The 16,370-nt window shown below is 43.0% G+C and overlaps 2 protein-coding genes across 2 annotated transcripts in view; one reads left to right on the top strand and one right to left on the bottom strand.

Annotated features, from left to right (window-relative positions):
• The window catches only part of bop1 (BOP1 ribosomal biogenesis factor), a 73,473-nt gene that overhangs the window by 24,315 nt on the left and 32,788 nt on the right, over positions 1-16,370 (bottom strand). The gene's annotated exons all lie outside the window — the stretch shown is intronic.
• Positions 5,977-11,112, top strand: scxa (scleraxis bHLH transcription factor a). The gene is made up of 2 exons (XM_053492833.1): positions 5,977-6,674; positions 10,460-11,112. The coding sequence occupies exons 1-2, from the start codon at positions 6,108-6,110 to the stop codon at positions 10,496-10,498; spliced, it is 606 nt and encodes a 201-aa protein (XP_053348808.1). The 5' UTR covers positions 5,977-6,107; the 3' UTR covers positions 10,499-11,112.

Raw genomic sequence — 16,370 nt, 5'->3', positions numbered from 1 at the left:
TTCTACAGCCCCATAAAATGTAATGTATGTATAAAAATAATTAATACAGAATATTAAGTAAAAATAAAACAAATTAACCTGCACGTTACCTTTTAAAAAAGTTAAAAATAAATCCCGGCAGATAAGCGTTTCCCTTTGTGCATGCAGGCGCTGTGTATGTGTGTGCGAGGCTAGAGTAAGTGGAGACTCTTGCTTTCAGCCCCTCCTGTCTCCCTTTCCTCATCTTACACATTAAAACTTTCTTCTCTCGTTTAAACACACTCACACACACATTAACGGAAAGACTGTTGTTCTGTTCTAAATTATTAAAGCTTCTCTGTTTTTTTATGTTGCTCGCGACAGCGTAACAGCTCGTTAATCCATGCTCATGTAATGATGAGATGGACAAACTCGTCGATGCCCGTTCTTCTATTTTCTGCATTGTCAGGTTATACAAACTTCCGGGTGGATCCTGCACTTAAATCCAACTAAAAAAACTACAGAAGAACAAAACTCAGGCTCAATATCCTAACTTAAATCTCACATTCGCGTTCACACACACCGGACTGCATTACCCACAATGCATCTCCCGCACTGGACTACACTGCCGTAAACAGAGGTCATAAATCAACGTCTCTCTCCCGCTACACTGTTTAATCTAAAAAGAAAAAGCTATGAACATCGTTAATGACACTCGTGTGAGCGCAAACTAACAGAATCACTGCTGTAAAGTAAAACAAACAAACAAATGACCCAGCACCTCACCTCTGAAAAGATTTGCGACAGAGTTTCTTCAGGGAGCAGAGTGTGTGTCTCTGGCCTTCATTTCTGTGCGCCCGTGTGTTTGTGAATGAGGGTCTCACACACACACACACACACACACAGCTGGCACAGTGTCTAATTACACTTGCGCGCGCACACACACACACACACACCGTGATGAGGAAGAAAATAGATTTTTAACCTCTGTTTCGAGAATTTCTTTTGCCTTACTCGCGCACACATAATTGTGTTATAAGAAACAGTACACGCGCTGTACACGCGCTGTACACACGCGCTTCCTAACACATAATAAAATGTTTCATATACACGTAGTCACAGTGTTATAGTAAACAGTTCACACGTGCACAGATGTTGATTATACCATTAAGAACGAGCACTACGAGACGATTCCGCAGCGCAAGAGAGAGATAACTGTTGGCTCAGTTGTGATCACATGATGCTCGGCGTCTAAACAAGAAGCGCATGCGTAAAACATGTTACTCGGTGCTCGTAAACCAAGAAAATGCTCGTTTTTCAAGTTAAATTTTATTAAAAATCTTTGCTCGTCTTGCAGAACACTCGTAAACCGCGTTACTCGTAATCCAAGGTTCCACTGTATATATAAAAAAAAAAAAAAAAAAAAAAAAAAAACACCTCCAGGGTCTGGGTTCGATTCCCGGCCAGGCTCGATTCCTGTCTCTCTTTGGAAGTTTTTCCCATGCTTGGTGAGTTTCCTCCGGGTACTCCGGTTTCCTCCCACAGTCCAAAGGTATGCAGGTTAGGCTAATTGGCGTGACAAAGAGACATCCCATAGTGTGTGAATGTGTGTGTGTGTTGTGTGCCCTGCGGTGGATTGGCACCCTGTCCAGGTTGTACCCTGCCTCCTGCCCTAAGCCTCCTGGGATAGGCTCCAGGACCCCTGAGACTCTGTAAGCAGGATAAAGTAAGTGATATATAAAAAGTGAATACTTTTTCTCAATTGCAAATTTCTTTTAACAGAACCACCGTGCACCGTCTCTTTAATATCATCATCTCCTTATTACAATAGAACATCTCTAGTCACAGAATTCTCCGCTCCATTCTATTTCCAGCCTGTTTATACACTCAACCCTGTGAAAATCTACCCGAGAGAAAACATGCGGTTAAAGGAGCTGAACGGGAAGAACGCCAACGTCACACAGAGACGTTTTACACCAGAACAAAAAAATTATCCAAATGTATACACTCGTCTCTCTGCAGAACTTGACATTAAATTTATTGTAAGATACTATTGTCGTGACCCTAGCAGGTTCTGTGTATGTGTGTATGGGGCTTTCATTTCGTCTGTGTGTGGCTTTAATTAAGTGGACTGTTTTGCACCAGGCTGAAAGTGATACGGAGGCCCCTGTCCTCAGGGCCTGTCCAGACAGAGACGCCCCCGCTGAAGCCCACGCGCTCGCAGCAGCCCCGGCTCTGACGGCTGGATCGTGGCAGCTGTGGTCACGCACAGCACACGCCGGGAGCACAACCCGAGACTGACGGCGCTCTGGCCCCGAGTAGCGTCCTCCAGCTGGAGCAGCATGTCTGGGGAGAGGCGCGCGGCTGAGAAAGAGCTTACTGCGGGTGGGGAGGCGGGATTAGATGTCACATCACACCGGGGGAAGTAAGAGAACTCTAATGGCTGTCAGATGAGAACCTCTGGTCCTGCTTTGAGGAAAACAAGTGGGCCGACCGCCATGTAACGGGACAATAACGAGCGTTGTCATTTGTGGCCCCAGACGCGAGGCTTTATGAACTAACAAAACGTTTCATCTGAGGAACGGGCCACCGCGGTCTCACTTAACCCCTGATGAATGTCGTCATATCACTGCCTGGTTTGGGTTTTAATATATCGCCTGCTGCATGAAGTCTGCTCCTTAATGCACACAGGGTCGAAGCCCTAAGGACGAGCAGGCTTCTGTAATGTAGCACGTTAGCGTCTCCTCCTCTCTGTGATGAAAGCATTCATCATGGAACGAACCTAAGAGAGGAAATATTTATTACAACAATAAGACCTGAAACTATTAAACTATTAAACGATCTTTTCAAACCTTGTTTTGCTGAAACGGATGTAATGACCATGAATAGATTTTTCCTCACACGCATTTGTTTAAACGCTGATTAAACTCTCCGCAGTGTCACAAAAACAAAAGGGCAGAACGAAAGGCTTCCTGTGAAACCCACGGACTCAGACAACTGATACTCTCCAGTCTGTTCAGAGAATTAAACTGGGAAGTGAATGGTAAAGCAATTCAGAGACAAAACTAGTTTCAAGAGGAAAAAAATATATATTTATATTTTATATATATATATATATATATATATATATATATATATATATATATAAACTTTTGATTTTATTCCAGTGAAATCTAAAAAGGGGAAAAGTACATCCGATTTGGGGACACGGCATAAGGAAACCATTATTGGAGTACAATAGTGTTAAAAAAAAAAAAAAAGCTTAGTAATGATATATTGCTGCTAGTAAAGTGAGTCAAAACTCCTCCTTATTAGAATTAGACAAATGAGTCTTCTCCCACTCGGCAAGAAACCTCCACACTTTAACAGAAACACACACACACACACCTAATAACCATAAAGCTTTTTGCTTTGACTCTACAGGCACGGTTTGCATTAGCACGAGTTATTAAGGAAACATTTGATGGAAGAATTAAAACCTGAATAAAAAGTGCTTGCGGAAGCGAGAGAAAGAGACAGGGAGAGAGGAAAAGAGAGAGTGGGGGAGAGAGGGGGGGGGGGGAAGAGCGAGACAGATGGAGAGAGAAACAGGGAGAAAGGGAGAAAGAGAGAGACAGGAAAAGAGAGAGAGAAATACAGGGAAAGAGAGAAAGAGGGGGAAGACAAAAAGAGAGACAGAAAGACAGGAAAAGAGAGAGGGGGAGAGACAAAGAGATAGACAGAGAGAGGGGAAAGAGAGACAGGGAGAGAGAGAGTGGGAGAGAGAGAAAGAGAGAAAGGAAGAGAGAGGAAAAGAGACAGGAAGAGAGAGACAGGGAGAGAGGGAAAGAGAGAGAAAGAGAGATAGGGAGAAAGAGAGATGGGAAGAGAGAAACATGAAGAGAGGGGGAGAGAAAGAGAGAGACAGGAAGAGAGACAGAGAGAGGGGAGAGAGAGACAAAGTCAGAGAGAGAGGGAAGAGAGAGAGAGAGAGAGTGAGAGAGAAAGGGAGAGAGAGAGAGTGAGAGAGAGACAGAGTGAGAGAGAGAGAAAGGGAGAGTGAGAGTGAGTGGGAGAGCGAGAGGGGGAGAGAACACTGATACTGGTGGTCATGGAGGGTAACTGTGGGGCTCGTAAGCTCTCAGGGAAATGAGGTATCCTGTCTGGCTGACCCACTGACTTCAGCTCACATCGCTCATTAATGAGGCTACGGTTCAGGACAGACTAAACACACACGTCTGCATTTAAAGGGATTTACTGTGCCCTCAGAACTTCTGAGCCTTATTTAAAAAAATATATAAAAAAGGAATAAGGCATAGTTTGTAAAGACATGTAACAAACCACATCATTATAGACTCAGCTAGGCTTGATTTTATACATTTAAAAATTTTAAATTTAGGAATATTAAGAGGGATATGATTTTTCAGCATTTATACCCTAATATTTTCCAGAACCTCAGGAGCACGTCGAGATCAATACTCCGTCCCACACAGAGCAGAACGCTTCCAGATCAGATCAGGTTTAACATTCAGATGTGTTTACAGTTTAAATCTGGGATTCGGACGCTCATGGTTTTTATTTCCCTCCTCAGTGGATCACGCAGTAGCAACCTGACATCCACATCAGCAGGGCTCAGTGTGAGGACAGGGGACACTACAGACAGATATTTCATGGACACATGATACTACATCAGGGTACTACTACTCTCTGATCCGGTCTAGAACTGGTTTAAACGAGGGACTCCTTTAGTTTTTATGAGCATGGACACTCACGATCTCTCTTCCTTTATGTGGATCCCAAGCACTTAAAATATTTATAAGGAGAAAAACAATTATAATGTAACACTGTCTTTAATATATAAAACAAATTAAACCAAGCTTTCACACCAAAATGAAGAGCGCCTGTAGAGTTTCCCCAAAACAAGAAAGAGATCAAAGGCCTCATTTTCAAGATTCAAACCTATCTAAAGTTTAAGAGCGTCTTTATTATGAATGATGTCATGTTCTGTCATGGGAGAGACAGGAAGAGAGAGAGAGAGAAGTGCCAGCTTGTCTGTAGAGTGTTTTTGCTTTCTTCTGACTGAACCCTCTCACTTGGAGTCCGGTGAAAAAGTGAGATAGCAGTGTTAAGGTTAAAACTCATACACGGCATGTTCTCAAGAATCAACGCTAAAATGCACGAGACAGACGTCCACCTCGATGACACAAGAGATGTGTGATTACACAAACGCGCCGGTTTTGCCAGAGGGAAAACCACACACACACACACACACACACACACACACACACACACGACAAGCTGTAAACCCCAAACCTGAATCTTATATAAAGATGATAAAGTTATGAATAAAATAATAAATTATATATACATACAGTAAATAAAGTGAGGATTTCTAGCAGCCGTACAGCTGTGTTGTTCATTACTTTACCACTCCTGCTGTACAATGAACAGGTGATGACGGTGTGGATTTAAACGCTGATTAAAACGTGAGCTGCTTTTCAGTGCACTTCTGGTTTCTCAATAAAGCTCAAGCAGGTTTGTTTCACACAATCGGGGAAAAACAGGGAGTCGAGTGAAAAATGTAAAGCTCCGCTGAAACTATGAACAGAGGGTTAAAAAGGAGCTGATGGCTCATCTTAGCTGCCTGTCTCAGCCATGCTGCCAGCTGGGAGATTTGCATAAACAGTGAAGGAGAGAGATGGATAAGGAGAAAAAGTAGACAGAGGGAGAGGGAGAGAGAGGGGGGGGTGCTCTTACCCAGACACTCCCACAGCATATAAATCCGAACCACAGCAAAATTTTCAGACAGAAACCACACGTGGAGCTCAACTCGGAGGCACAGAGCTGGCAGGACCGAGGGGCAAAGTTTCACAGACACGAGAGAAGCTGTGGACAGACTGACAGAGACAGACCTAACCATGTGGATGTGAGGAAAGAAGAAAGAGTACCTCAGTGTCAGTACAAGACTCCTGAAAGTAAGCAGGCCTTTTTTTTTTTTTTTTTTTTAAAAACAACAACAAAAAAACAACAATCCAAGTATTGACGGTAATAACGCGAGGAGAGTCCCAGTCCTGCACACTGTATAACTTCCACACGCTGTGTGGCTGCATGACTCTGGAACACGTCTGAGATCTGAGCCAAAGAGCGCTCGAAAAGGTTTTTATACAAAAATGTCATTTGCGATGGTGCGTCCAGCCCCGAGCCGCTACCTTTACTCGGACATCTCCATGATGTCTGAGGACGAGGAGAACGGCAGCGAGAGCTCGGGTTCCGACGACCGCTCCTTCAGACTGGACGCCTCTGGCTACGAGCTTAAGGTGGCCGGCAGGAAGCGGAAACCGGGCAGCGGAGGTGGAGGAGGGCAGATTGGTGGACTGCTCCCCGGCACCGTGACCGGCCCGCCGGGCGAGGGACGGCAGCGCAATGCGGCTAACGCGCGGGAGCGAGACCGGACAAACAGCGTGAACACTGCTTTCACGGCACTCAGGACTCTTATCCCGACCGAGCCGGCAGACAGGAAGCTGTCCAAGATTGAGACTCTGCGCCTCGCTTCCAGCTACATCTCGCATCTCGGGAACGTCCTGTTGGTAGGCGAGGCCTGCGGGGACGGGCAGCCATGCCACAGCGGTGGACCTTCGGCGGCCTACTATCACCATCACGGGTCGCCTACGCGAGACTCGGAGAACTCACAGCCCAAACAAATCTGCACTTTCTGCCTCAGCAACCAGAGGAAAATGGTGAGTGGCAAACACCGATGTCGACCCTGATCAGGCCGCGGCGTAGACGGGAGGGACGACCGCGGTCAGGTTGTAGTCACATGGTGGTTTGATATACGCAGTACTTTCTCCTGAAGTGAATGATTACCATCATGTCAACTCATATGATGCTAAATTAAACGTTTTTAAAATACACAGTCATTTTGTCATGAATTGAACCGTTAAATTTACGTGATGTTCAGTTCTGAGCTCACGATGGGCTTGAACTCGTCCTCGTGTACACGATGAACTCCGGCGTTATACTGAGTCGCCACAATCACGTCCGAACACGTACTCTCTGACTCCCTAATCTTGACAGTGATTACACTCGCTCAGTGCCGTGAGCGTTATTCACCCTCACAGAGAGCACGCGCACACACACACACACCCTCCCCCCCCCATCACCAACCCTCAGAGAGAGAGAGAGAGAGAGAGAGAGAGAGAGAGAGAGAGAACGGTCCTTTAAAGTCCCATAAAACACGTCGGGGCATTACGCACACACACACACCTTTACACTTGACTCTGGCCACGGGCAGCGCAAAAACAGAGAGGATGAGTGGTGTTTAAACTCCATGAGATCAGAGAAATAAACACACACCTCAGAAAATCTATATCCCCACACACATATGTAACTGATACAGAGGTTATGGTAAATTAAAATATGTATATTTGTGTTAAATGGGTCAAAGAGATATAAAGAAGTGATCAGTGTGAGATGCAGGTCAGGCCCACGGCATTGTGGGAAACATCCATCCTGCAGCTCCGCACAGTTCTGAGTGATTTATTTTCTTAGACTTGTCTTTACTACTAACTGCTCAATTAATAAACCTGTCATTTTAAACACGCAGTGACACACATTTAAGACCTTTGTAAAAAAATTAAAATAAATAAATAAATAAAATAATAAATAAAAGACCTCACAATGTGCAGAGTGGAAATTGTGTACAGAGTGAAAATTTCTGGGATTTTACAAACATCGCAATGCACGAGTGTTTGTTACACACAAGCCCTCGATGTTGAAAGTAATTAGGAGTTTAACCAAATCTGTCAGGTGGAGCGGAGCAAGACAAATGATTAGTGTGACTCTAAACCGGAAAGGCTACAGGCAGCATCACACACACACGGCGCTGAAAACCAGACAATCGTACCGAGGAGTTGTGTGCTGTTGAGATATTTAAACCAGACTGAGCGCTACAGCACGAGATCTCGCCAAACCGCACGCTTCAGCTCGGCTTATTACAGAGCAAAACACACGGCTGGGCCAAGACCCGCTCCTTTACTGTTTTGAAGAGAAACACACTGAACAGAGGGCACACTAGGGTAATATCAGTGTTTAATTGTTGCCAGGTTTAATATGTTCACACCATAAGATTAAGCAGACAAGGGTGAGAGCGAGACACTGACCGGACTCCTGGACTCAGACGTAGAAACAACGTCCAGCTCTGTGGGACTGAAAATACCAGCAGAGAATAAAACCTGATCGAGACCTTGTGAAAGAAAACAGACAACAATAATCCCAAAGTAAATAATACATCTGCTGAAAAGCTTTCAAACAGAAACCGCGCATTTACACTCGCGTCAACCACAAGCAGTGACGTGTTGTAATAATGATATCTACAAAGGTATCAAAAGTATGGAAAAGAGATTTTTCCATATTGTGTTTTCGTCCAATTTGATTGTGTGGTGGTGGAGGGGCTTAAACACAGACCGTTAGCTGCAAGTGTTTATCCGTACGCCGCGGAGCATCTGTTTAAGAGCTTTAACAGGTCAAGAGCAGGACTTTAGGAGACAGGGGTCGCTCAACCGGGAACACAGGACAGAAGGCTGGAGTGTGAGTGTGTGTGTGTGTGTGTGTGTAGGGGATGAGAGGGGTCTCTTAAGATTGTAAAGTCAGAGAAATCTAAACAGTGTGTCGTAGACGCATCAGGAGCCTGTGTGTGTGTGTGTGTGTGTGTGTGTGTGTGTGTGTGTGTGTGTGTGTGTGTGTGTGTGTGTGTGTCCTCTCTGATGTAAAGACAGCCGAGCGAGTTCCTAATTAAACACTACAGTGCGTCTCGGAGCCTTTAACACACTTTACCACACTAACAGTCTGTATTGTCCCTGCGTGACTCGTACGGAAGTAACAGAACTGATCAACACCTTCACATAAACGTCTCTAAAGTGTAAAACACTCAGTCACACGAGTCTCCTGAAGCAGGTCTAATGAGGGACAAAAGAAGAATCTGATCCAACGTCTTAGAGTTACAGACAAATAAGAGGTTCGTTTGAAGTCCGGCAGCGAGACGGAGACACAAAAACAGCTCAGCTTTCACAGTTAGTGATCATCATCATCATCATCATACACGGCCAGGTTATTAAAAGCTGGTGATCTAATATGCATTTGTGCTCTGGATACCAAACATGACATCATCAAATGTCAACCTGAAAACCCAAATATTTGCGTTATGTCTCAAGTCTAAAGAAAAACACCTCTGAGCGAGTGAGACTTCAGCTCCGGGGAATTCGTCTTTCTACAAAACACCAGACGCTCAAACTCACAATGTTAGTGAGGTAAAATGCAGGGCTGATAGTGGAAAAAATTCCTGAGCCTGAACTTTTTTTCCTTGCCCTCGAGGTAAGTAGGGGTGGGGGTACTATGTTTGCGACGCATTTTTAACACAACTTGTTGGCCCCTGGGCCCAAATATATAAACAGCCTATATATACACCCCTGATCATTATTGTCAAGTGGCTCTTTTTTAGATATTTTCATATTTCATATTTTCATTATGCCCCCAGTATTATTCAAGAAAATACAGCATTTTCTTCTCAATATGTTCAGTGCCTAGATTGACATTATTAGCCCATCTTAGTACAATCACTGGAAGTAAATGCTACAGCCATACCAAGACAGGTCAATAAGTGGCAAAAATAGTACTTCAAAGTACACAGGAATTGATTAACTAATTGATTGTGTCCTTCTCTAATTTCTTACATAAAGTGACGAGTGGGTGGGCGATATTAAACGATAGGTCAAGCTCAGCAAGGAAGGAGCACAAGCGAATTTTTAAATCAGTCACACCATCGGTCATTAAGGGTGGAATATTATGGCGTTATATTACTGCCACAATTCTGAGCGATTCTGCGCGTGCGGTGTCTCCCCTGCTCGCTTAACATGTTCTCCGTGCACGCGCGACTTCTCAATTCTGTGCGCGCTCGATTCTTCCTGCACACGCGTGCAACATTTATTTTCTGTGCGCGCTCGACTCTGCTTGTACGCTCGCTCAACTTTGTCGAGTGTTACAAAACAGCCAATCACAGACTTCCATACACTACTGCTGATTTGCTGTTCCTTCTCTATCACCTGCGCATCTCAGATTTAAAGGAATGACAAATCAATATCCGCAACCCAGATTTTTTCCCCCCTGCAGTCACAGTACTTCGGAATGCCATCACCCCTGAAAATGAGCACGGTGAATACAAACGTGCGCGCGTGCGTGTGTGTGTGTGTGTGTGTGTGTGTGTGTACAATCAAAAAAGGGGGGGAAACTTGTTTTTAAATGAAATTCAGACTTATTGAATTAAGTGCTAAGGGTTTTGGGTAAAAAATCCACCTACATCTGCTTTCGATCTGCACTGCTCTCAGGTGTGTGTGTGTTTAGTTTAAGTGTATTAGAGACAAATATCGACTTTTGACTGGAATAATATTTACTCAGTTGATTTTATCATGAATTTACACGCTGTATTTGTGTAATAAATCTAATAAACCTTCGTCTGTGTTTATTCCAGAGTAAAGACAGAGAGAGAAAAACAGCCCTGAGGAATTAATACCATGAGGACCAGAGGACAGATCGGAGGACAGTCGCAAACTTTTCACTCGAGACTTGACTTTACGGTGTATATAAATATAATTAAAACCGTATTTAATTGACTATTGTAAATTACACTCGGGCGCTTGGCCTCGGACCGGAGCGCGATCACGATGACTCTGAACCCTCTCGGAGAGAAGCATCTTCTTAGATATTTTCAGCTCCGCCTGTCTGGAGCTAGCACAGACATTCAGACAGCTTTACACCTCACCTGGAGGCGCAGCAGATGAACAGAAACAAAGCTTCAGAGATGAGCAACAAGAAAGTGCAGCGCTAAAGGTTAAACTGAAGGGTGCGAGATCAGACTCTGGGCTGACGAGGGACGAGCTGCAGAAAGACAAAAAGCTGAAGGACACTTTGACCACTGACAGGATTAATGGAGAATGAGACCCAGATCCTTAACACCTAATTAGATATTCTCAGAAATGTGTTTGGCACATCAAGTGTAATGTGCGTCTACTTAAATCATAAAAAGGCAATAATTTAATAAATTTAAACACAATATAATGTATGTTAAAGATGGAAAATGCATATACTCGCTGTTCATTAAATGAAAAGCATAAAATCCTTTAAGGTTTATTCTGATGCTTTGTTTTTTTTTCTGTACCGTGTGTGTGAGTGAATAAGTGAGTGAGTGAGTGAGTGAGTGAGTGAGTGAGTGAGAGAAATCTCACCTTCAGAAACAAAAACACATCACACGGGTTGTAGAAAACACTCTGAATTCACTCTGTTTAAACACTCTACTCTTCCTTCACTGGCGTGGGGTCACAGCACACACACACACTTTCTTCCCGAAAACAACTCCTACTGAATACTTCACAAAACAGTGAATTTTATACACACACCTTACATCTACACACAGGGTCCAGAGTCGTGACCTCGTCCTCCTACACATCAGTCAGGTTCATGTACAGTCACGGTGCAGCAGCTGTTTAATTAATCAACAATTAAGAGTTTTATAGTTTTATTTTCCATCTGTGCTTCGATCATAGCATTTAAAAACTAAAGAGGGAAAAAACATTTTTGTCAAAGCTAGTTTATATTTTCTATAAAGTATGAAGTGAGCTCTAGCAGGACAGATTTCCACAGAACCCACAATCATGTCTTGATAACTATGTGAAGTGCAATTCAAAAATTGTATTTTATTTTTTTTCCACTCTCCTTCATAAAGCGAGATTAACGACCCACTGGTGCATAAATCCAGCAAAACATTCCACCTTTAATAAGTGGGGAAGCTTTTCCCTAACCTGAGCATGACCATCTGCAGAGACAGAGCGCTCGTCCCATCAGGACACGAGGGACATTTCCGTGCTCCAGCTCCACAGCGCAGGACTGAATGTGACTGTAATAACGGTCCCAATGGCCAAGTTTCCTTTAGCCCCGAGTCTGTCTGGAGTATGGTTAGCAGATGACGAGCAGACCAGTCTGGCTCGACTCGGCTCTGCTTAACGTCAGCTTGTTTCGCTTCAGGCGTCCCGTCTTAGTGAGCGTGGCACTAAGTGTAGGAGGAGGAAGAGGAGGGATAAATCCACGCACCATTTTACTCATTTTGCTGGAACCCCAGACGAAACCCCTTTATCCAGGACAACTTCTTCGGTTTTCACCACCTACACCCATAAAATAAATCCCAGCTTCGTTTCTAAAAACCACCAAAAACCACAGTCTTGAAATGAAGGTCACTTGAAGGTCAGGACACCTCGTTACTCTACGAGGGTTAATTACGGCGCTGTTACTTCAAGCACTGACATTCAACTCCTGATAAATAAATAACCTGGAGATTCTTGTACACAAGACTTTAACCTTGGAAAAAACATGTGGAAAGTTTGCATTTTGGCAAAGCGGGTTTAAATGGGTTTCCCACCTGGCCTCCGAGCATCCGGTACATCACTCAGAGAAAGTCGTTATTTATTAATAATTAAATATCTAATGATGCCCTGAAGCTTTCCTCACTACAGACTCCAGTATTATGACAGAAGTGAAAGCCATTTAGCAGAGGCCAGGAAAGCAGAGAGTTAGCAACTTTCCTTCCGAACTGTTAACCAAAAACATCCAGATGTTGCTGCAGATATATTTTTGTTTCTCTTCCTTGCACACCGATATATAAAAAAAAAAAAAATTGTTTGAAAGTCTGTTCAGTTTTACACTTATTGTCATTTACAGCGGCTAGTGGAGCTGCGGATATAAAGTTATCCAGTAACTGGAATTCACCGCAGCCGACTCTACTCATGTAAAATGTTGAATAATGGAAAAAATAAAATAAATAAAATGATGAAAATCCGTTATGATGGACTGAGCGCATGTGAACCACACATCTTTGTGAGATAGAATAGACAGCTTTTGACACAGGTATGTGTTCAGGGAAAAGTGTTGAATTCTCCTTCCTCTAAATCCTCTGCATGACCCCTCCTCACCCACGGCAGGGGCTCCTTCCAAACCCCCTCCCTGATGACAGTGCTTGCTGGCAGTTGGTTTCAATCAGGCCTTCTGGCCGGACACACGTCGGGCCAACAGGGAGCCGTGCTGAAGACCGGATGAAAAGGAAATCCTAAAAACGACAGAACGACAGGTGGCTGGTTTGGCAGCGGCTAAAGAACCATCCCCCCACAAACCTCCACACACACCTGCAGGAACCAGGACGGCTCCATGATCCACCCAGTCACGTCCCCCGGACCACCCTCGCACTGCTGCCCCGAAGCCCAGACAAGCGCTCCAGATCAACATTCCCCCGTCAACTTAGAAAAACACATCCCTGCTTCTCCTTAAATAGACTATTAAAAAGAGATTTCCTGCTGATAGCACAGTGACAGGTCAAAATTCCAGATAATTTACGAGCAATCTGTCAATTTTATCACTGTATTGATTTCAGCAGAATACAGAAGGCTGAAAGCAGACCTTTGTGTCCTAAAGAAAAGAAAGCTTTTAGAAAGTTGTTCACCTGCTGAGTATGCACAAAAAAACACTCACTGTTACTTCAGTCACGCAGGTAGAGGCTTCCCAAAGGAAATTCATCTCCATTCATGAGTGCATGAACAAATAATCTATATAAATAAAAGAAAGGTTTTGTCTGTACATTTCAGAAAAAATGGTCTTTATTTTTTTCATATTTTGATTTTATTGCAGCATCACACAAAACTGTCTGGACAGAATTTACTGAATCTCCTGCTGTCCTCAGATCCCTGCCTGAAGTTTAACCTGCACCATCAGTGAAATCTAAATGTTGAGTAAAAGTGATTTTATGAACAGTTATGTCTGGGATTTAATAATCTACTTTAAAATAATCTACTAATGCGCTACTGTCTCAGTGCAAACAAACACCTGCACCAATAGATATTAATTAGAAAAGATAAAGTGAATATTTTTACTGGGATTAGTTCATATTTTCACTTTGGCTGAAATAACAGCGCTGAAGTGGTATAAGTGAATTTTAACACGCTGGAGTCGTTTTTAAGTCAAAACTTCATCTTTCTCATCTGTGATTCACTCTCCAATTACCGAACAGGGAGTGTATTTGTCTGACTACCAAAGAAGGACAACTTAGTGTAAACAAGGCGTAAGATACTCAACCTTACAGAATGTGATTTCTTTGTATTAATAAGTTAGACAGAGAGTTCTGCTGTACAGAAAGACATGTACGTGGGCTTCAACCTCAAATAATATCACTGATTACATTAAAGATCAGAAGATTATCATCTTTAAACTTGTAACTGTTTCTACAGACTCTTTACTGATACTAGTATTTAATATTCTTATTATTTTTGCATAAATTTCTTTTGAAAGCTGTAGGACCTACACACACTAGAGGACACTACAGAGGATCGGTCCATCACTGCAGATATTTCTCTTTACTGCTATATTACATCCTGACTTTATTTGCCTTTTAATTCTTAATAAACTGTGAAGAAATGTACTGCCAGGATGTTTGCCAATTCTGCTAGATGGCTCAGGAAGTGTGTTCAGACTCGAGGGCAAGTCTTCAGGGTCAAGAGGGACTTCAGGTCCAAGAGGAGACCGTTCACACTCATAGGAACTTCTAACTCATACTTAAGCAGCAGATCAAATCACTGCTGAGCGATTATTAAAACCACATTTATAAAGAGTTAGGAGTCCGAGCAGACTAATAACGGTTAAATGAAACAATTTCTGACTAAGCTGAACTCATTCATTTTCAAACAGTAAAAACATTAAAACGCAGAGTATTTAACAGGACGCCGTGAGATGTGAAGAGTCCATGAAGAGCGATATTAACAGGCTCGGTATGAAACAGAGAGACAGGACACGCTCCCTTGTTTAGGTCCCTAAGCGCGGCTTTTGTGCAGCATTTAATTCACACTTCTACGTTTCCTCGCACACTATTTTGAATCTAATAAACGTTTTATCTGATCAGAGGTCCATTATCAACCATTGGCGATTGCTTTGAGGTCGTCATCTCTGTTCCGGGGTCGTGGTCCGCGCGGGTATTGAAATTAAATTGTCACTTTATGCTGATAATTTGCTATTATATATCTCTAATCCAATATTGAGTCTGCCAAATATTTTATCCATTATAGGAAATTTTTTATAATTTTCTGGGTATAACGTGAATCTTCAGAAGTGTGAATGCTTCCCTGTTAATGCATTGGCTATGGGACTCTTACAGACAGACATTCCCGTTAAAATAAGTAAAACAGGATTTAGGTATCTTGGCATTAATATTACCAGATCCCTGCCCTCTCTGTTATCTGCCAATTTTTCTCCTTTGTTAGAGCAGACTATGTCTGACTTTCAGAGATGGAGAAACCTATATTTATCATTGACTGGTCGTATCAATGCAGTTAAAATGAATATCTTACCTAAATTTTTGTTTTTCAGTGCATTCCCTTATTTCTTCCTAAGCGCTTCTTTAAATCTATTGACCAGATTGTTAGCCACTTTCTGTGGGGTAGTAAAGTGCCCAGAGTGCGGAGATCATTGCTTCAAAGATGTCGGCTTAGTGGTGGGCTAGCTCTTCCCAACTTTGTTTTACTACTGGTCAGCAAATGTTCATAAATTAATATTTTGGCTCAATCCTTCCAGTGCACTGTGGTGCAGATTGGGGGCAGGTTCATGTATATCTACCTCATTATTGGCATAGCTTACTTCACCCCTATTTTGTAACGTTACTTCCTTAACACATAGCCCAGTAGTCATATCTACCCTTCGGATCTGGGGTCAATTCAGGCGACACTTTTTCACAAATTTATCTCTGCCCCAACATTAATGCCGTTACAGGACAATCACATGTTTCCACTATCTATTAACGACCCTGTTTTTAAGCAATGGTACGGCAAAGGCATTAGATGCTTTCATGACCTATATAAAAAAGGTACCTTTTGAAATTATCTGCAGTTGTCTTCAGAACTGGGTCTGCCTGATTCCAATCTGTTTCGGTTCTTTCAGGTTAGACATTGTGCTGCCACTCTGTTTCCTAGCCACCCCTCTTTACCCTCTATGCAAGAATGGGAAGAATTTTTTAAGTTTAACCCTCATCATAAGTCACAAATCTCAAGAATTTATGGTTGATTATTATCTTAAGATGGCAGTGTTATTGATAAAATTAAAAGAGCCTGGGAGGGGGAGCTTGGAGAGGACATTGAAGAGGAATGGTGGGCCGCTGCATTGGACAGAATACGTTCTAGTACAATATGTGCTCGTCTGAGCCTTATACAATTTAAAGTACTACACAGAATTCATTTCTCTAAGGCCCGCCTATCTGCAATATATTCGACTGTAGGGGACAGATGTGACAGATGTCAAGCATCTCAGTGCAATTTAAGTCACATGTTTTTCACTTGTTCTAAGCTGCAAGCTTACTG

This window comes from Clarias gariepinus, chromosome 3, assembly GCF_024256425.1.
Source record: "Clarias gariepinus isolate MV-2021 ecotype Netherlands chromosome 3, CGAR_prim_01v2, whole genome shotgun sequence".
NCBI lineage: Eukaryota > Metazoa > Chordata > Actinopteri > Siluriformes > Clariidae > Clarias > Clarias gariepinus.
This window is presented reverse-complemented; position numbering and strand designations above follow the sequence as displayed.

Coding starts and splice junctions, on each gene's coding strand:
- scxa (XM_053492833.1), top strand. CDS start 6,108: ATGTCATTTGCGATGGTGCGTCCAGCCCCGAGCCGCTACCTTTACTCG. Junction 6,675..10,459: donor TCAGCAACCAGAGGAAAATG/GTGAGTGGCAAA, acceptor TGTTTATTCCAG/AGTAAAGACAGAGAGAGAAA.